This window comes from Toxotes jaculatrix, chromosome 6 (genome assembly GCF_017976425.1).
Source record: "Toxotes jaculatrix isolate fToxJac2 chromosome 6, fToxJac2.pri, whole genome shotgun sequence".
NCBI lineage: Eukaryota > Metazoa > Chordata > Actinopteri > Toxotidae > Toxotes > Toxotes jaculatrix.
In genome coordinates, this window is record NC_054399.1 from 23,617,701 (window position 1) to 23,640,324 (window position 22,624).

General features: G+C 41.9%; 1 protein-coding gene across 1 annotated transcript in view; it reads left to right on the forward strand.

Annotated features, from left to right (window-relative positions):
• Positions 1-14,612: 14,612 nt before the first annotated feature.
• pik3r3b (phosphoinositide-3-kinase, regulatory subunit 3b (gamma)) overlaps positions 14,613-22,624 on the forward strand; it is a 191,814-nt gene continuing 183,802 nt past the window's right edge. Inside the window, exons 1-2 of the mRNA XM_041039885.1 lie at positions 14,613-14,750; positions 15,112-16,331. Coding sequence (XP_040895819.1) covers positions 15,980-16,331 — 352 coding nt within the window. The 5' untranslated portion in view covers positions 14,613-14,750; positions 15,112-15,979. The remainder of the gene's footprint in view (positions 14,751-15,111; positions 16,332-22,624) is intronic.

Genomic DNA, 22,624 nt, shown 5'->3' on the forward strand with positions numbered 1-22,624 from the left:
TAACCCAGTTTTTCTGTAGTCTCTTGTCTGGTATTGAGATATCTGGGTAGAAGAAAGAGAATGTGAAATTCTACTCAGCAGGAAATCAACTGGCACAGAACAAGAGACGGCGCTCTTTCTCTCTGTCAGAAAGGAAACCGAACGGCTTCAGTCTTTCAGAAACTTCCAGCTTTGAAACTTTTCATTTTATGTTTGTATGCCAAAAGTGCATATATTCATTTAGTGCAGACCCACATGAAGCTGTGTACGTGCAGAACCGCTGTGTCTGTACCAGACTCATACAGTTACATGTTAGTGTAAAACCATTTGCTCCAATCATTTGCATCTGTCATTTAAAACTATTTTAGTCTTTCCTTCTGACAGTCAAAAGAAATGATCAGTCAGATCATTAAGCCTAAGCTGGACCAGCACAGCTCAGGATCTGGCTTCAGTAAAGTCATGTGACAGTTCCCACAGTGGCTTTTTCAAGGATGAGAGCAGAAGAGTTTACAAGTCCACACAGTTTTGAAATCCAACTCAGTGAGGCCATGTCCAAAATATCTTTAATCTATTTAAGTAGATTCTAGAAAGGGTTAGAAAAAGTCCAGTGCAGTGACTGGCTGACTCACCCACGTGAGTTTAACAAGTCATTATATATTACCTTGTTATTACCTAATTATATATTACTGTTGGACTATTACTTTCCCAAATGCTTGCACAGTTCATGTATGCAGTAAGAGGGACTGAATATAATGTATGCCGGTTTTTAATTCAATTTTATTTTATTTTTAAAAGTTTCTTCCTCTTTGCTACTGTGACGTGAATTCTCCCCGTGAGAATAAATAACATCGTATTTAATCTTATTCTCTAAACTGAAATACATCATGCCTACAACAGCTTTAACATTTTGACAGTTAAAGATGAAAGTTATTAACTGTACACAATTTAGTTCAGCTTCATCTCATTATTTTTAAATCTGAATACAATTTTAGTGTCATTTTAATTCTTCAGATCATCTGAATTTGAAACAAAACTTCATTAAGTGGCACAAGACCACGTAACACTGAGGGAGCGCTGCCTCATTTTAAAAGAATAATGTTATTTATGACTGTGTGTGCTAAATTTGTCACTCAGCTTTCTCACCCAATACTGTCGTAAATCAGAATTAATTGCTTCAGAGGGAAACATCAATATGTGGCTTCTGATTTCATTTCCGTGCTCTCTAATGCGATTTGAGTGGTTCCCGAGGTGCCATACCTAATGCAAATGGAACAATAAAAACGCAGCATGCAGAGATTGAGGAAAATATAACAAGTCCTTTATTGCAATAATGTACCTCTCTGAGGGCTGCAGCGGCGTCAGGAGTGCACTGTACAGCCATTTATGAGTTTACAACGATGACGCATTCAGGAAGAAGATTTGTGTTTTCAGATTCCCTCCACTCAATCATTTTTATTCTGATGTCTCTCTTCACGCTCGTCTCTTCCTTTGTCTGGTTTCATTCTTGTTTTATTGTTGCAGTGCTGGGGTGATGCACTGTCTGCACTCAGGACGCACACTGTCAATCTGTGTGATGACGGATCCGTCTGTTTGCATGTTTGAGTGTGGCAGTCAAGTGGTTTGTCATTACAATCCCATTCAGCTGAGGCTGTTGTTAATCTGCCGTCACAGACTGTGGATGTTATCTGACACTGTGTCTGGCAACAGCATAATGCAGAAAAATAGGACCAGAAGATTTTTCAGATATCTAACAATGAGAGTGGCTTCCTGCTTTGTTCAGGATGTTTGGAACAAAAAGAGAGGCTGAGTGTGAAACGAGGGAGAGATGAAGATGCAGTGAGGCAGCAGAGTGCTGTGGTGTCAGAATCACAGCGAGCAGCAGAGGACAAAGAGAGACACAACAACAGTCAGAGAAATATGAGGACAACCTCCGCACAGTGGCCACACCACACCTGTGCCATATTAGCCTCCCTCTCCTCCCCTGGGTTACCTGTGATAAATCTGCTGCGTCTCCCCCAAATGACTTCCTGCTTATCTATATCCTCACTGCCTGCTCAGACCCCACAGAACTGGAACACATAGAAAGTGCACCTGCTGCTGTTCTCCAGCACTTGTACCTGTAATATAAGAAATACTGTATAACATAGGTGCACATGTAGAGTTGGTGAAAAAAAGTATGTTGCCTGTGATTATTTTACTGATCTGTTCAGTATCAAAGTATCTGAGATTTGTCAAATATGTAAATTACCAACATATTTCTTTACATTAATAGAATCTTTAATCCATGTGCAATTATGTTTTCTACAAAAATAATTTACTGTTGCAGGTTAGTTTATAGAAACATAATTTCGAGACAACATCTGCAAGATGAAGTGAGAATAGACATAATGGCGTGTGTGTCCACTGTCCACCCTTGCTGTCTCTGTCTGTTAGTTTCCTAAACCTGACCAGACATTAACCATTTTTTTGGTTTGTTTGTTTGGTTTTTTCATTTAGGTAATAAACAGCAAACATTTAACATTTAAATTTTAAATGATGTTGTGGAGGAAATTACATGAATAGCCGGAGGCTGAGGAAAATCCAGACTGCTATAGTGTAACATGCTGGTCACACTAATGGATCATAACGATGCTCATTTCCAGTGACAAGTGCACCAATCAGCTGCTGCCAGAGTCTGATCTGTCCACCCAGATTCTGCTGTTTTCTGCTGTGTGGCTCATCTGTGAGTGGATGGTTTTATGTCAGCACACAGTCTTACCTGATGTCCACATGCAAAACAAGCCTGTGTCCTTGTTAGTGAGAAGGTAGGAGAGAGAGAGCGAGCAGAGGGAGGAAACCCTCAGGTGTGAGAGGAGGCAGAGCGATGGAGGGAAAGTCACTGAGAGCTGAGGGCAAAGAGAAAGAGACAAAGAGGAGATTCATAGCATTCATACATTACGTATTGTGTGTGTGCGTGTGTGTGTGTGTGTGCGTGTGCTCATGCATTTATGTATGAGATTTTCTATTTGATTAATTTCTATCTGATCAATTTCTTTATTATTATTATTATTGTTATTGTTATTGTTATTGTTATTGTTATTATTATGTGTTTCATACTTGCTTTGTTAACAACAGCTTTTACTTTTTCATGCTAATACAGCATTTAAACTTCAAAGAGAGAAGGAAGGAATATATGATATGTGACATATGGAATGACTTTGAGAGGACACAGAAAAGGAGAAAAGGTGAAAGGGAGACACAGCGACCGAGAGAGACGACCAATCTATTAGTCAAACTCATCCCTATTTGATTCATATTTAATTGTATTTTAATACACAACCAGTGAAGCATCAGTAAATTGAGCTTAAAGCAAATTATTAGGGATGAGGAGCTGTGGATGCTCTCTGCATGCATGACATTTCCAGATTTACTCCTACCCTGCAACACGCAGAGCAGATGTAACAGTACAGTGCGTTAGTACAGTTTTACTGTTATAATGTGTAAATAGCTGCAAACAACTGCGGCAGATAAAAAGCTGCACTGATGCTGCCTGGAAAGATTTCTGACACAGTTCCTCCCCAGTGAGACAACAGATCCCTGCTGGTGTCAGTAGGGGAAAACTTCTGACAGTTTATACCCTCAAATTACAAATGTTTCCTTCAAACAACAAATTCCTGCCAAAGTTAAAGACTCTTTGTGCACAGCGTCTTCTGGGAAGGAAGAGATGTGTCTGCAACCTGAACGTATAGTCAGAGAAAATGAAACACGAACAGGTCCAAGTCAGCTTTATTCACATAGCATGAAATCACAAATTTGCCTCAAGGACTTTTTAATCTGTACAAAATACAACAGCTTCCATCTTTAGACCCTTAAATGCTATAATGTAGGGATAGATTATTGAACAGGTGCCTGGGCCCATGCTCAGGGCCCCAGGAGGTCAGGGGGTCCATGGTGCAGAAATACAGTTTGATTATTTCAGCAGCGCTTTGACAACATTTGCAGCAGCTCAGACTCCCTGCACGCTGCCAAAGGGAAACAGATCCTATAGAAAGAGGCTGTCGCAAACGGCTCCATCACCCATAACGTTTTAATGAACTTTATGTGGTTTCACCTGTCAGATTATAGCTGCAGGAAAAACTCATACAGAGAAAGATCTCACAGTGTCACAGCTAATTTACTGTTATTTCAAATGAAGAGTGCTGATATCAGAAGCAGAGAATACTGTGAAAAATGGATGTTGTGTACATACCAAATGTGTTTTCCTTCCACTAATTACATGGTATACATGCTTCCCTGCTCCGAGCCCCCAAACACTTTTCAAGTCGCCTCAAGCCTTTTTCCCATCACTTTGTGCAGAGATAAGAGCATCAGCATGGCTGCTTTTCTCTGAGTGCTTCTCTGTTATCATTCTGTTCCATATGTACAGGGTGTTCACTCTGCGACGCATGTGGCATGAATGTAAAATACACTCTGCTATTACTGTATAATAATCCAGACATTAATACATTCCTCTCCTGTTTACTCTTCTCAGAGAGCAGAAATTAAGGTCAACTCCTCTGACAGGGAGAAGAGAATCAGAGTGTGTGTGTGTGCGTGCGTGTGTGTGTGTGTGTGTGTGTGTGTGTGTGTGTGTGTGTGTGTGTGTGTGTGTGTGTGTGTGTGTGTGTGTGCGTGTGCATGTGCGTGTGTGTGTGTGTGCATTCTAGAGACACTAATTAAGAGAATAGAAGGAGCGGGCAGTGGGTTGCTGGTTGAAAAGAAGTACTGATGTACTGTACTGATTTTTAAAATTACTTTTATAATATTTACTAGGAAGAAAAAGAAAGAACGAAAGAAAAGAAGGGAGAAGAGAGGGAAAGGCAGACTGAAATATGGACGACAGAAAGACAAAAAGAAAGAAGAAAAGAAAAGAGAGGAGAAAAAGAGAGTAAAGAAGGAAAAGGTAGAAATGAAAAACAAGAAAAGAAAGGAAGGCAGTTGAAAAGAAGAGGGAAAGGAAGAAAAGGAAGGGAGAGGGGAAGAAAAAAGGAAAGAGAGAAGGAAAGAACAAGGGAAAGAAAGGGGAAAAGAAAAACAGAATGAAAACTTTGCTCTTAAATCAGGATCATTGCAGCTCAGATTAAAGTTTTGTGTTCATCACTTTTGTGCTAAGTCAATAATTCTGTGGTTAATGAAGTGAAAAGCTCCTGAATACACACAGCAACATCACACCTCATTATGAAATGTTTATATCTGTGTGTGTGTGTGTGTGTGTGTGTGTGTGTGTGTGTGTGTGTGTGTGTGTGTGTGTGTGTGTGTGTGTGTGTGTGTGTGTGTGTGTGTGTGTGTTTGTGAAGCAGAGAGGACGGGGGTGAGCAGCAAGATGAAAGAACAGCAGGGAGCCACAGAATAAGATCAGGAAGATGATAACAGCTTTTGTCAGGTGTGCATGTGTGTGTGTGTCTGTGCATGTGGGATGACACTTGGTGTCAGGCACCAATGATGGGAGTCTTTGTAATTGCTCATGATGAGCATAAGGGCACAGTGTGTGTGTTTGTGTCAGAGAGCTGTTTCTCTTTGTGTGATTGTGTCAAAAGTTATATTCTTTGTGCACCATGTGACCAAAAGTATGTGGACACCCAAAGGTTACATATTATGTGATTCCAAAGCAAGCAGCATTGATGCGCTGCTGTAACAGCCTCCTCTCTTCTGGGTGGACAGGACCACAAAGTTTGGTTTGGGTCGAATTCTGAATTCTGAAATCTGTGAGAGCTGAGCAGATAATCACACTGTTTCCACATCCAGCAGATGCAGAGCAACCTGACCTTTCCATCAAAGTGCTGTTTGGTGCAGGTAGTTTACATTAGCTTTATATGAATGAATTAATAATAATGTTATAATAATGTGACAGGCCTTTCAGTTCACATAAGGACACCACAAACTCATGATTTCATTCAAAATCATTTTCAAACAATGTCACACAAAAAAACCTAAACACAATTGAAACTTACCAACCGTATGGAGTAACGTTATTTTGGTTATATTTTTGTCCAGGTTTTTCTTTTATGTACGAACAAAATCCACATAATCTGCTCCTGCTACAGTTCATAAGGAAAGAAAAGATAAAGGTAAAAAAAAAAGAAAGAAAGGTAAAATAAATATGCAGGTACTGCAGACTATCTAAGCCTGCTGTGAGACTGTATGGTACACTGAATATAAAAAGCCTTTGCTCACTGAGAAGATGCTGTGCGTTAATTAATTTGTCTGAGAGACCAGAGATTCAGCCGTTTGTTGCTGATTAGACCTCATTTGTCTTTGATGTTTTACTTTTTTTTTACTTCTCTATTTCTGAGCTTGAGCATCACTCTTGAACATATTAACCTGGTTCAGAGAATAAAAATAATATGGATTTTCATGCACGTATTGCAGCGTGAACCTTTAAATGTGACAGAAATAAGCAGGGATTTGAAGTGATGCTGAGTTTCAGCCACAGTATTCAAACAGCTTTATAGCAGCAAATTTTTTCTTCTTTGTCTCAGCAGCTGGAGGCCACAGGCAGGATTTTCCTACAAATCTGTCCTGCTTATCCTTTATGCTTCTGATTCACCCATACCTCCTGTCTGTTCTGTTATTCTTCACTTTTCAGTGTCTTTACAGAGAGAGAAAATAAGCCTCTGTACAGTATTCACCGCATTCTGTAAAATACATTTACTCTTTATAGAATTAGGACAGCACAAATACTGTATGCTGCATCCTAATTCAAGTGGATCTGTAAGGATCAAGCTGTTGTGAGCAGGTACAGTGTTAATAGGTGTGAGATGTGGTTTGTCCACATGTGTTGAGATGGTCACAACTGAGAAACCCTCAGCAGGATTTAAATAAAGTCCGTGAAACTTCCTGTTCGTAGCCTGGACGTGCTGCTCGTCACCCCACTTTTCACATCTCCTGAATGTGTTGCCGACTAAGCACAGATGTTTTTTTCTTTTCTTAAATTGCCACAGCAGCTTGACCTTCCCTGCTTTTTTTTTTTTTTTTACACCTGTGACAGAATGACACCATTCTGACGCACACAGTAGCAAAAGGCAGAGGAAAATCTTTGGATGGCGACTGTCTGCTAAAAATCACACCTGTATACAACTAAACTGCAACTGCACATATATTTTGTAGGAAATGTAACTGTGACTGCGTTCAGTATCAAAACACGCTGTAATAATTAAATAAGCAATTAAAATATGTAAAGACCTTAAACTTACTCTCAGTAAAAAAAGGTAAAACAAATGCAGCTTCCATTTAGTTGTTTTTATATTTGTCATGGTGAAATATTTAAATATTGAATTATTGAGCTCTTTTATTTTAACATATTAAATATTAATAAAATTGAACCTCTCTTGTTGATTAATATTTTGGTTATTTTACATCCATTCAGTTGTCTATCTCATTTACAAAAATCCCTACTCTCCCCTCGTCTTCCAACATCTGCGCCCATCCTCCTCTCCTCCTCTCCACCCTCTCATCACTTCCTTCCAGCTCTGCATCCATCTGCTCCTCTCGTCTCTTGCCCACCCTCTCGTCTCCGGCTCACACTCCGTGATGGTCCTCCACGCTGCTGTTTGGGATTTGATGATTGAGGAGATGGATGCTGAGGGATTTAAGGAGGGAAGAAAATCGGGATGCTAGTTGGGAATCTGTGCCAGTTTCAAGCAGCACTTCTCGCTCATTCTTCCTCTTCAACGCTCCTCATGTGGCTGATGTTCTCCAGAGGCAGGTGCTTTTCCTTCAAAATTGAGATCCAGCATCGTTGAGCAGGTGTGAAGAACGCTTCAGGCCTCTGGGAACAGACAGGAACTGTTGCATATTTAAATGAAATATCAAACATATGTGTGTGTGTGTGTGTGTGTGTGTGTGTGTGTGTGTGTGTGTGTGTGTGTGTATATATATATGTACATATATATGTGGGGGAAATCAGTTTTCCTCCAGTTTGAGGATGTGTGAAGTTTCAGCGTGACAGCAGAGCTATACATCCTGATACTTCAATGATGTTGTATAAGTGGGTCACCTGGAAGCAGCGATGATATGAAGAGACATTTCAGTGCCAGTCTAATCTCATGTTACAGACATGAATCACATGAAGAGGAGGCTTGGATGTGAGGAGCGCAGATGATGCTGCTCTCAGGTTTCCAGCTTTGAGTGCATGTGTGTTTTCACTTCTCCAGTTTTCCTGTAAGAAGTTATCCCATTAAAAACACCCTGAACAACACGTGGTGGATCTGTTGGATGGAGCAGGACGTGACATGAAAGGACAGAAAGGAAACCAAAGATACCGGATTTCCATTGTGTGTTCACATTTCACACCAAATAATACTTAGTCTTAGGTTGTAATAAAGTTCAATAAAATTCAGTGACATGAGTATCAGAGAGTATAAAACATGTCTGTGTGTGTTTGTAAGTAAACTTGTGCCACAGTTGGAAACTGGTCTTCCTTCTGCAGCATTTACTCACGATCCCACAGATTAAACTCTGTAATCCTTCAGCCGCCCATTTTAAACTGCAACCAAACTTGTGGTTTTTCACTGAACCAGGTGTTTCTGTACATTCACATCCTCCCTGCTCCAGCTCTGCACAAATTCAAAATGCATGTTTGCTTGCGATAAGAAAAACAAATGTTCCCTGCAGTAATATGGAGAGTAATTGAATTGACAACATAGCGAGGTCTTATCTGGTGGGTTTCTCCAGGCGTAGCGGAGGAGCGACGTGCCGAGCGAGCTCATGATGGAGGAAGCGCTTCTGGGCCACCAATGAGCTCTTGACCCCTGCTGCTCACTGGAGCACATCCCAACACACAGCACAGAGGAGGGTTTTAATAAATGAGGGGTGTGTGCGTGTGCATGTGTGTATGTGTGCGTGTGTGTGTGTGTGTGTGGATCTGCAGGGCATTGGTGTGTCTTTTAAAACATCTCGTTATAGCTGCCAAACGTGTGTTACAGTGAGCTCACACATGCTGATGAGGACACACTTCCACATGCAGTCAGGATCAAACCAAGGGTCACGGCAGGTCGGCAAAGGCCCCTCACAAGTGCTGCTGTCTCACACACACACAGTGACACTATGTGAACTCTGACCCTGTCAGGTTGCCGTGGCAGTAATGGTTTGATCAGTCTGCAGATTCAGCTTCAGTTCTGACCAAGCTAATTACAGTAAGGAGCAAAAAAACAGATGTGCTCTTTGTTATGTGGGTGATGAGAGCGAGGATTTTTTTTGTTTTTGTAAGGTGCATTTCTCCTGACAACCCAGTCTCACAGCAGTTTGTGCTGTTCTTTCAAACTAATGTGTTTTAACTGGAAATCAATTTTTTTGAATGAATGAAGCGCAACATTCATTAACAGCAGCTTGGTCAGTGAGCTGAGGTGGTTGAACAAAGTCCATAACCAACACACCAAAGACCAGGATTCTCTTCCAGAGTCCAGACTGTGGTTAAGGTTTTGGTTAAATTTAAATAAAAAGGTTGTGTCTGTATTTTCATACATTGATTTCACTTATTGATTTACTTATTTACTTGTTAACCTATGGTTGCCGCAAAGTGTTTGAAAGACATTAATTTACAGATTTTGTGATTGCGTCTCACAGATCCTGTCACAGTTCACAGCTGAGTTTCAAAACGTGATTTAAATGTCTTTAGAGAATTATTATCTGTTCAGTGAGAACGTTTCAGCATCCTGCAGAGCAGCCATGTGTGAATATTAATCTCACCCTCTTCTTCCCTGGTGATGCAGTTCGTGTCTCCCGACCGGTGTCGTCATGGAGGCAGCAGGGTTTCATTTAAACAGCGAGTCAAGACAGAGAGGACAAGAAAGGCTTATATAACACGGTTTAGGCTCAGGGGAGAGAGCACAGGCAGAAATTATTCATTTAGGAACGATCATGAAAAAAGGTGGAACAAGAACAAATTTTAAGAAAACAATAAAAAAGGGGCTAATGGACAGAGGAGGTCTTTAACACAGCTTATTATTTATTTAGCATCTGCTCAGATACAATGCCAATGAAAGTAAACAAAACAAGTAAACAATCGCTCCAAGCAGAACCACTGCTAAAACCAGTGGACACTGTGAACATTGCTAGCTATTTGTAGCTGCCATAATGTGAGCCATAATGGCTGCTTTTATAAAGGCAAGGCAAGGCAAGGTTTATTTATATAGCGCCATTCGTACACAAGGTAATTCATAGTGCTTTACAGATTACATTAAAATCATAGAATAAAAGCAAATCATATTACATTAAAATCATAAATAATAGAATAATAGAATTTTATAATAGAAATTTGACTGGACGAGCTGTTTGTGGCTACACCACATATCAAAAGCAGATTATTAATCATAAAATGGTCAGTTTTAACTCTGAGATGGTTACAAACTCCCATGTTACCTCCCACAGATTGAGGAGAGTTAATATTAACATCCATTAACATTAACTCTCTTCATTTCCATCATTCAGTCATTTTCCTAACTGTTTAGCTGCTGTCTGAAAACTCCCACACAATTCACTTCTGTCTTTTCTGCTTCACCATGTCCATAGATTTATGACTTCGGTTGAGCCATGATGTTTAGCCTGCAATTGTCTAGGGCTTATGGCCTGTGGGTTTTGTTCCAGTTAGCTATTAAAATAATAATAATAATAATGCATACATTATAATCAAAAAATTACTGACTTCATGTAGACATTTGAGTGAAGTGTTAAATGTCAATGTGATTTTAAATGAGTTTCTTTTTTTCTGGAACAGAATTCTATCTGTAATTTTCTTTTGCGGGGGGCACGGTGGTGCAGTGGTTAGCACTGTCCCCTCACAGCAAGAGGGTTCCAGGTTCGAATCCCGGTCTGGGCGCTTCTCTGCATGCGTGGGTTCTCTCCAGGTACTCCAGCTTCCTCCCACAATCACAAAAACATGCACATTAGGTTAATTGGCTACTCTAAAATTGCCCATAGGTGTGAGTGTGTGGTTGTCTGTCTTTGTGTGTCAGCCCTGCGATCGACTGGCGACCAGTCCAGGTTGTACCCTGCATCTGCCCCTAGTCAGCTGGGATAGGCTCCAGCTCGCCGCGACCCAGATGGATTAAGCTGTATAGAAAATGGATGGATGGATTTTCCTTTGTTCACTTATTCTGAAAAACATTTATGCTGGAAGTAACTGCAGCCGAACACATGTCCCAGTTATATTACCCCAATAATGGCATTTCATTATGTTACCAGGACAGTTGCGTGGTTGTGTTAATGAGTTTGGATGAAGATGTCAGTGTCACTAAACCACAAATATCTTGGGTTCTCACAAGTGTTTCTCACAGGAAAAGGGGATTAGATCCCAGACACACCTTTCCTCTGACTGGTAAAGTCCTGTGGCTACAGGATTTTTCAACACGTCGTAATGTTGAACAAACACTGTATGAAAACAGACACTGTGATTTGGGACAGCCACTGATCCATCATCAGCCACGATGTGCACTCAGTCCTGACAGCCCACAGCAAACATTCACTCGTGCCTCCATGGGAACATGGCAGTGTACACAGACTGTTTGCATGTGTGAGCAATTGCACACTGCCAGCGTGATGGAGGATGATGACACCTGTATAATCTGACATATTTAATCTGGGACAACGAATCTCCATCTTTTCTGGAAGTCACACTTTATTCTCATAAAGATTGTTGTCCCTCTGACTGGCACATGTCAGCTATCAGAGACAAGACAAAGAGGAGAGCTCGAGAGGCACAAAGAAGACAATCATCCATGTCTGACACTGAGACACAGGCATGACTAAACGCCTGTATTATCCCCATTATATCTCCTTTATTTATCAGCGTGTTCTTTATTGATTTCTGTCACTTCACGTTTGCATACATGGCAGTGTGTCCCACTAAATGTCACATAACTGAAAGAGATGAACGGCAGATTTAGTAGTGCTCTAAAGAGACAGCATGAGGAGTGGACGGTGCTGTCATGACAGTGATTTTGGAGTTCGGAGTTCGACATGATGCAGATTGACCAGACTGATGCATTTTGCATCAAAATTCTTCAAAATCATAACAGACACACTTGGACACTCAGATCTCAGACACAGACAGACTTACTATCTCCAATGGTAGAAGCATTTACAGTGTCCATCAAGGATAAATGTCCATAAATCATTCATGGAAAAAGTGCTCATTATAGCCTTAGATGTTTACGTTAAGATTATATTATCAGGAACTGGATTTCACTTCTGCAGTACAACTTTGTATAGTGCAGATTTACCAGAATGTAAGCCAGTGTAGGCTCGAGGTAGGGCTTAGGAAACCTGGTAGCAAAAATAATAAAATACACAGGAACAGGAAAATAAATCCATGAAAATTAGCTTCTTTTTGAAATTTTACACTGTCAAAGCACTTTTGACAGATAGGGCTTAGAATATCCAGTTAATCTGGTTCTTATTTCCCTGAAACACTGACTCTCTCCTCTGTTGATTCATATCCATGAAATCATGTGTACAAACAAGAACAGAAAAATAAAAAATAAAATTTTGTAGTGGAATGCAGATATTGTTATTGCTGTGTAGATTAATGACAGTTCTGAGGCCAATTAGTTCTGAAAGTAATATATACTGAAGCCAGTAGCTTCCCAAATAAAGGGAGAAGAAAGACCCAAAACAATAATTCTGATTTTATTGCAATAATTCTGAAGCAGTTTGTTTATTTTTTATTTTCCCTTATTGTTGTTCAGTGTACTGCAAGTTAGCCAGATTTTATATGAAACACTTTTTTTCTAATTTAGTTTATTATATAAGTGTATAAGAGTAAATGTCAGTTTTTGTGCTCTGTGTGCTCAGCGCAGAGATGGATTCAAGATGCATTTGCTTACAAAAAAGACGAGACATGAGAAGGGGAAACATGAGACTTTAAGAGCACTTCAGTTTGAGGACCTCACTTATTCACTGAGTATCTCTCGTATGCTTCTACATATCAGCAAATATAAACAGACCTCAGGCAAGCTTCAGATTAATCCTCTGATGTTTTGCTTTTGTCTTTTCATGCACATGTGCCTGACAATAATTTATGCAGTGGGTTTAATTAGTTTATTTTTACTCTGCATGGGGATGTACACATTTCTAATAACATCAAAAGAGTTCAATCATGTGTGTATGTTTGAAAATGTATGAGATGAAAATAGCATCTTTATTTGTATTCCAGTCATTCTCACAGAACATAGGTCAAATGAAGAAAAAAAGAGAAATCAAAACACGCTCACCCAGAAGACAGAGAGATTTTACATAAACCAGATTATGTTTACAGAAGATATGGAAATGTATAGACGCTGAAGAGGCTTTCAGCTAAATATATACCCATTCAAAAGGCCCAGCTGATCATTTTTGTTCTCAAGACCCCTTACAGGTTAATTAAGCCAGTGTATCCAAGTCCAGTGTGCTGGTTTACAAAATACAAAACTGTCCAAATACAATCACAATATGCATTCATGAAACAGTAAAGTTTACTTTAGCTGCCAGGCCACATCATATCTGTGGCCCTCACCTCTCTACATATTTAACATTTAAGTCTCTCAGTTGTAACAGCTTTTGTTTTGGTTTAGTTTTTATAGCTTTGCTTCTTCTTCACATCTCCTTTGTCCCACAGTTATTTTACCTTTAGTGCTTGTCTTGACATGTTTTGATCTTGATTTTCTCTGTAAAATGCATGTTTTTTGGGACAGTTTTCCTTTTACTGACAGTGAACCCTAAAGCGTTAGACAGGAAATGTGCATGAGAGGGGAGTTGCCGTGTAATAAAAGTCCCCTGCCAGACTCAAGCCAGGGATTTTGCATTTATGTAGTATGTATTTAAGACCTCGACTACTGTGAGATCCCATATACACTGTATTTAAATATATATATGAAATTTGTCATAATGAAAAAAAAAAATATGACATTTATTTTTGCAGGCGCTGCATTAATAAAAAAATAAAAATAAAACTTTTTCTAAAACGTGTCATATTGTTCAAATGTCTCATTCTCTTTTTGTTCCGTCAGAAGATGTTGAGCATCGCGCCTCTCCACCTTGCCCTGTACAGTTTGTACGTGAGTGTGTCCTGCAGCGCCAGACTGAAAATGTGCGCACCTGATGACGCAGCAGTTTGCCGCTGTCTGCTGCTGCGTCATGTGCGCAAAAAACATACAGCCAGGACTTCACCGGTCTCCTCCCACCCGCCTCTTTTCTATCATCTCTCCATGTTCTGTTGTTGTTGTTGTTGGGTTTTTTTTTTTCTCAAATGCGACCGTGGTGCACCGGGATGTATGCTGCGACTCTTTTCCAGGTCACAGAGTTGTTACATAATTCATTACCTCTCTGCAGCTTCTCAACATCCCATACTCCCATCCAGCCTCGCGCCTCTGTACCATAATAACACCGATTCAGATTTCTAAAAAACAAAACAAAACAATACCTAAATAACAAATCCAGAACACACTAACAGCACCATAACCGGGTCACGCGTTGTTTTGCTGCAGCTGCAGCGGCTGTGCGCCGCACCGACGCGTCCCGTCTCCGCCGGCGGCTGGCATAATTTGCAGACGACGGGAGGGGGAGGAGGAGGGAGGAGGGGTTTACTGACATCAGCACTGCCGCTCACCACAGCACCGAGCAGGCTGCCTGTCTGCTGGACCGGCCACGCCATCTATTTATCCTGACGGGGCTTCACTGATGTCTGGGCTCGCTCTGCGGGGTTCAGGTTGTGTCGAAGCGGACAGTTCGCGCACCGAGGCGTCGGTGGAGGAGAAGAGCTCGTCCGTGCAGGTTTAGCGGTGAGTTTGCGGGAGTCAGACAGCGGGGCAGACTGGTCGAGCACGCTGTCTGTCTGAAGTTCATATTCGCCTAGTCACGCTTGTTGTAGGACACTCTACTCTCAGTGCCCCCCTTTCTGCCTGCAAAACAGAAGTGGGGAATGTTTTCACTACATTTAAATGACACGGTTTGCAACATTTTCTAATCTTAGTTGTTTATTTTTTCCTCATATTGATGCTCAGTTCGTGCTCTACCACAGATTTATCTCTGACATGCAAAAATACTCCCAGGCCTGAGCTATATCAATGTTCTTGCTTTAAATCTTCATAACTTGATAAAAGTGTGTGATGTTAACATTATAACTTCATTTTAACTTTTCAGGAGCATCAGGAAGCTGCACAGACAAGAAAGGAGAAGCAGCAGGATCTCATACAAAAGAGTGCACACACAGGGGCACTGAACAAGAAGCCAAATTCTGCACTGCAGTGGATTTCCTCAGGTGTGTGTATGTGTGTGAGAGAAAGAGAGAGAGTGTGTGTAGATCTGTGTGTGAGGGTGTCTGATTTGACAGTAGACTCAGACTGGGCTCTGGACGCTTTCTCATTAATATCAGAAGAACCTGCAGGAGCTTTGGAGCATTGTCTGGAGGTCACCCTGTCCTACAAAAACTGTGCCACCCTCCAGTTTCCCGACCATCCAGCCTCCCCCTACACCCCTTCCTCTATTTTTTCCCCCCTCACAGGGACAGTGTGGTGGCTGGTCAGTCTGTTTGTTCGTTTGGATCACAAAAGCCAGCAGGCCTCAGACTGTGGAGCTGTGACTGAACTCTGGGTTCATACTGTGGATTTTTAAAGAATTGCAAGGACACAAAATCTGCAGGACTAAAGCAAAGACCAACCAACTGTTCAGTTCGGTTTCATTGCACTTGGAGGACTTATGTTTTTGGATTAAGAAGGTTGGACCGGCTCTTCAGGAGGTTGTAGAATAAAAAAGGTGTCAGATTACACCTCAGGGATCAGATTTTTATCATTTCCACTGTGTCATCTTAGTCAGCACGACACAGCAAATCTCAGGCGGCATCACAGGTTTCCCAGGTTTAGATTGCGTTGTAGTTTCACCTCAGGGATTTTTAACTTACAGAGTTTCTGTTTGGTATTTTTTAAAGCGTTTAATTTACTTTTAACGCAACAAAATCTCAGGCAACGTTTGTACTTCTGGTTTTGGAATCACCCTATGAACTCCTGCTGCCATGGCATCTGACAGTTTCCAGTACCGGGCACTCTTTGAGTACAAGCGGGAACGTGGTGATGACATCAGCCTCCAGCCGGGCGACCTACTCACCGTCCCCAAGGCGTCACTGATGGCCACGGTGGGACTGGAGTACCAGGAGGGGGATGAGCGAAGCCCCAAAGGCTGGCTGCACGGCACCAATGAGAGGACCAAGGAGAAGGGAGATTTTCCAGGGACTTTTGTGGAGTACGTCGGGGTGGTGAGAGTCGGCCCTCCTGCGGCTAAATCCTGGCCCAGGCCTGTGCCACCGACCCCTGGGGGGCAACAGACCCCAGTGGGGCCTCAGCCTCCTGGAGCAGCTGCTGCCTCAGGTGAGTACTTCCCCAATTGAAACGTGGTTGTTTGGGTTCTCTCTTTGGTGGACTGTAATCCACACAACAGTGAGCAAAAAATCAGGTCAGATTTGAATGCTAAACCGGATGTTGGAGCTCAGTATTCATCCAGCTGCTCTGCTTAGACAGTATTTTGTGTATGAGTGTGTGTGGTATTGGGTGTCTGGTTTCAGTTGCTATTAAGCACATCAGTGTTTGCACAAAAATCCTCTGATTTACAGATTCTGAACTCTCTAATGCTTGAGTTAAAGTGGGTCAAATTTCACGCTGATCTTGTTATGTCTGATTACCAAACCGCTGTGTAACATGAACCAGAGTTCTAGCTTGAAGATGTGCAAACATCTTGAACCATTATGCTGACACTACAGCTTAGTGTGTGTTAGGGTGGTCCAGGGAAGAGAAGGGCCTGAAGTGCTCATCCTGTTTGTTGCTGCCCTGTGCCCCATTTCACCACATGTGCAACATGTAGGCAGCGGTTTGATCAAAGCAAACACTACACTTGTTACCAGTGCATGAGCAGGCCAGAGCAGGACTCACAAATTTATCTGCAACGCGCAAACAACAGTCATATGTGAAACGTGAGGCTGATATTTTTTGTGAACTGCGTTAAGCTCGCCAATCATTTTGGTGAAATGTGCTCCAGGTGCCTATCGTCCCAGTTGTTGGGACGATAAGCAGTGAAAACTGATAACATTCTGTGTACTAATGCCAGATTGCATACTAAATATATTTATCAAATGTGGTGTTGACAGGCTCAGTTATTCACAATTTAACAGCTTTCTCACTTTCCTTTAGTGGTATCTGTCCACACAGGTTTTGGTTTTTATTTTTAGATGTAGGCCTTGGAAAACAGCTGAAGGGAATGGAATTTTATCTGTGATTCTCACAGCTCTGAAAAATGACCGACATCTCAGGGGAAAAGCTCTCTTGCTGCCAAAACAGACTGTAGGTTCAACCAGAGGCAAGTTATTTGGGTGAACAGATACTTTAATTACATTTACCTCTTGTATACAGTCCACAAATACAGAGCACTGTCAATAGTAGTACAGAGTGTACACCTCATACCTCACTGGCTGCAGGCTGCTGATCGGGTTGATCACCTGCAGCTGCGCCTTCTGCTGAGCTGATGACTCTGATCCTCCAGCTCCAGTCCAGCCGCACCCCTGCATGAAACCCACCAGCTCCCAGTGTCTCCCCCTGTTTATTGGGCTTAGATCATACTGGATACTTAAGCCTTGTAAGAAACTATCCTGTGGAAGCAAGTTATGTTTGAACAGTGCTCTGTGGACCTGCTCGGACGTCATTGTTGTAGGTTTGGTAGTCCTGTTTCTTCCCTGTCAGACTGTAACTGCAAATGTTGCAATGACAGGTTCATATGAGTTTTCCCTCTGCACACAGGGTGTATTGCAGCTGTACTGGAAGTGTGGTTTCTTGGTTTGCAGCCAGGTTCGGAAAAGGGTTCATATTACAAAATATTTAGATAAGCAGCTTCAGATAATCGCAGAATGTTCCCTCGCTGAGGAGGATTCCCTTTAAGGAGCTTCCTTTGGCCAAGTTCAACCTTTAGAACTCAGCTTAATCCTACTTGGGTCTTAATTTGTAGCTTTGACCATCATGTCTATCAGCCATAACAGCACTGTTCTCATCAAGTTTATTGTTGATATATTACTTTATTTGGATGTCAAACAGAAAGAGAGTCAAAATATAGGTATTTAACCGTATGCATATGGTTATGGTAAGAACAGAAGGTCAAATCCATTTTTCAGTAAACCAGAATCGTCCTTTGAACACCAAAGTTTACCAAAGTCTGACCTTTTTTTTTTTTTTTTTTTACGGCTTAAGAATCATTAGGTGTATTTGGACTCCTGTGTGTTGATGATAAAGCTGTACTCTCCATCCTGAAATCCATAAACTGCTGCATGGACTCTGGGAACAGCAGATCAATAATCGTATTTCTTATAGACTTTGTAGTTCTCATTCAGACATTTCGTGGCTCATTATTGACTCTCAGTGTGCTCCAATAGATCTGCTTTGCCTGAAGACTGAATCTGTCTGAATCTATTATTATGCCTTACCATATCTCAGTGAGAGGGCTGTATACTGCACACTCGCATGCAAACTGTGTATCTGTTCAATGATTTATTTAAGACTGAGCACAGACAGTAACAAGAACGAGAAGGACTTAAGCCCAAAATGTAAAAAGCGTTGCGAAACAGGCTGCCCCACTTAAAAAGCTATTCTGAACCCGGCAGACTTTGATTAGTGTTTTTATGGGGTCGGGGTGGTTAGCTCTGTTTTAGCCCCGGCTGTCTGCTGCAGAGCGTGTTCAGATCTGCTGTGTTTATGGCTCTTCATTTGCTAAATAGGTCAGAGGCAGAGCAATGTTCTGTCCTCTCCTTCCTCTGCCGCCTCTCTGCTCTCTTTAATTGCCTGGCTGCCCATCTCTTTTATGGGAATGGGTTCAGCCTGTCTTACATAAATAACATCCATACTGCTCTGGGCTTGGGTAAATATCTTTCTCATTTCCATCTGTCCCTGCTTGCTGTGCTGATGCTCTTAGTTATCGTATGCGTGCTATCTGAGCCACTTATCCCTCCCTCCTCTCCTCTCTCCGTCCATCTATCCAGCATCCTGCAGCTGCACAAGGCTGCATTTGTCCTGAATAATTGATTGGCTGGTGCAGTGACGTCCTGACATGCCACATTCCTGCAGTTAAAAATCACCAGGAGCAGTAGTGGCTTAGCAGAAGCAGCAGCAGCAGCAGCAGGGCAGGCAGGCCTGTGCAGAGGGAACCTAACTGATCTGCAGCCTCCATCACTGCTGACACTCAGGCACGTCCTGCTCCGCTTTAGTACTCTGTTTTGAACAACACTGCTGAGGGTTTCATGTTTTTCTAGGACCAGGATTGATCAACGGCCACTGGTCAGTTCCAGTAAAGTTATATAATGCTGTGAGTCAGTGAGTGTGCGTTTGGCCATGTAGGTGTGCAGCATGTTGTGAAGCAGCAAGGTTTCAACAGAGTCAAGTTTAGACCTGTTGTGATGCAGTGGAGCAGTTTTTCTCTGTGAGTGGGTCCCTGCTCTGTTCTGTCCTCCCATTGGTGTCACACTGTTCCACTGATCTGCAGGTGTCAGTAACACTGTAGGTTATGAATCGCTGCACATCAGCGACAGTGAAGAGGGAGACTGTGCAGACAATGTTGGGTTTGCTTGTTTTATGAAGAAGGAAACACACTTGACAATTTGTTACGGCTCAAGGATAAACACACACCCAACACTGTACTTAAACAGTAAACACTTTACCAGAAAACTCTACAGGTTCCTTTGTAAGAACAATTGTCAAGACTTGAGGAGGATTTTGCATTGAGAGATGCTTATTTAAAGCTACACTGATAAATATGTTTACATGAACGATCAGTGCAGAGTTAAAGGTATCATTACAACGTCAAACTCTTTTAGGTGATTGTTTTGGTTTTTCAGCACATTTACTCTGTTTCAGTCTCAGCTGGTTCCATCTAAACCCACCGTGCATTTCCTGATTCCTTTCCTTTCTTTCTTTACCTCCTTTTCCGTTCTTCCTCTTGCTCTACCACTCCTGCCGTCTTCCCTTTCCTCTTCTACCGCTTGTTGTCCTGAACAGTTCAGTTCCCTCCCAGCAGCCAAGCTGATTAAATCAGGTGTGATACCTAATAGCCCGAACAGAGCTCATAGCACTAATCAATGCGTAACACTATCTGACACTGTGTGATTGTGAATGCCGTGCTACGTTTCCCAACCTGACGCCTTACCCTTCCCTGAGGAGATCTGTTTGCCGGCTCCATACAGCATTAATTATGACAGTAAGCTAATGAATCCCTGATGTGCTCTTCGTCACTATCTGCCTTCAGGTATATAGGTAATCAGAGTTCATGCTGAAGCTAACAGGCTAATTGCATGCAGCGCCCTGCTTACCTGTGATAAGGCAGATCATGTCTTTTATCTGCAGATGAGCCCTGTAGCTCCGTTTCTCATTCATGTAAATGAGGGATGCAGTTAGACTTAAACCAGAAGACTAGACACCATCGGTTTGTTCTGCCCTGAGACTTTGACTGTAAGAGTTTGGCCAAGTAAAGAAAATGTGACTCTGCATCAGATTTAGTGTTAAGCAAGAACTGGAAGAAGTGAATTTGAGTTGAGGGTTTTCTGTATGACCACGTTCATCATCAACACTAAAAGCAAATCCAAACCTTTCAAACAGCCCTTTGGAGAAGTGAAGATGGGACGAAATGTCAGGTGGTCAATAGCAATCACAGCTTTTAATTGAGCACGGGGCAGTTTGAGTGTCTCTGTGTGTCCAGAGGTGCGTCATTGCTGAGAAGGGCAGCCGATCAATGCGATCGAGGGGGTGATGAAATGCTGCTGCACTGGATAATGACCGGGACATCAAACACAATGAGAGAGAGCGAGAGACTAGAGGGACAGTAGAAAAAACACACAGAGCAGTAATTGCCAGCCTAGCAGAGTGACTGTGTAATGACAAGTGTAGAAGCGTGTGTGTTTACTGATGTGCGTGTTAGTGTCGACAGCCTGTGATCAGCTCTGCTGCGGTGCGATGAGTTCAGGTCCGATCGATGATCGCAGCATCGGCCTCACAAGCTAACCAGGCTAAACGGACTCATTTGTAGATTTATATTTAGCTGGACTCTTAGCTCTTTGTCTAGACTCTGATGGCCTTCATTGTGGATGTGTGTGTGCGTGTTTGAGTATAAATGCTGTGTAGAGAAGAGAGGAGGCACTGAGGTGTGTTTGTTGTTCTGTAGAGGCTCAGCCATGTGAAGGGCAGATGTCTTTATGTGAAAATGGAGAGAGACAAGAGGAGGGACGGAAGCTGTGTTATGTTTCTGTTTGTCCTCCCCTGAGCTTTGAGTCACTTTTGCCTCCATCTTTTTTTGTGTGTGTGTTTTAGGGGAAAAAGCAGCAGCGTGCTTTATTATGTTGCTTGTTATGTTTCAACAGATTTCTTGCACAAACTGCTTCCACACTGCAAGAAATCTGTAGTTTCATAAGGACCACGTATTTTTTGAAATGTTTCAGTGCTGGTGCTAATATGATACCTGGTGCAAAACTTGCAAATTATAGAATTAAATCAGAAAATGTCCCGTTAAAGACAAGATTCCAAAACTGACTGGACATCAAATGCCAACTTTCAGTACTACCAAACTGCACTTTATCTCTGTGCCTTACGTATGAACTTGTTGTTCTACAAAATCCTTTTTAAAATTTTAACAAAAAAAAGGGGCAAATAATAACAATATATGAATAAATGCCAGAAGAAGAAGAAAATTCCAGGTGCCGACATCAGCCCAAACCAGCCCCCACTGCTTCTGACTGGAGATAATTCTTTGCCAAAGATGGTCTTTTTCTTTTTTAGCTCCCTGTGCTCTCAAAATCAATCAGATGTGGCATCACGTGTGTGTCCTCCTTTCTACTGACCTTTTTTGTGTGTGTGTGCACAGGCGCGCGTGTGTGTGTGCTCTTCAGTTTTTGACTCTCCGCTGTGGATATGTGTGTCACACGTGGAAATGTGGACTTGTGTGTTGGCAGAACATCTTTTGGCAGCTCCTCTCTTCCTGTCTGTCTTTGATTTTATTCCTTCTTCCAGTTCTCCACCTGAACAAGTCATTTAGTCTGTTTTTATATCCACACGTCTCACTTTGTTACATACTTTTATTGATCCCAGTGCAGGTGCTGGCTTCTGATCACAGCACTGGTTTGTGTCACAAGAAAGTGACTTATTTCTACAATACTGTTAAAACAAGTTGATTTTTTATTTTTTTATTGGAAACAGATTGAATTAATCTGACTGTGTCTTAGTTAAGTAAAAAAAAAAACAAAGATTTTTGGGACTCAGTAACAGACACACACTCATTCACACAAACAGAGTGATGTCCCACTTCCAGCTTTAAAGTCAGCATTGCAGTGTTTTGCGGTGCAGTGCGTCGGCTGGCTCCCCTCACTGCGACTCCATGCGGCGCGATGCAGGGCTGCATGCCAATCAGGCTGTCGTAATGAGCATCGCTGCTGCTACGCAGGGAGTCAGCAATTTAGTCTATCAATTAAATGGCCATATTGGACACATGAACAATATGCACTGCCAATGAAAATGTAAGGCATAGTAGATAAACAAATAAAACAGCCTTGTAAAGCCCGAGGAGACAAATATATAATATCAGAATGTTGCTAAACTGCTGCACTTACTCATTTTAAAGTCTTGCACCTCGTAAACATCAGCCT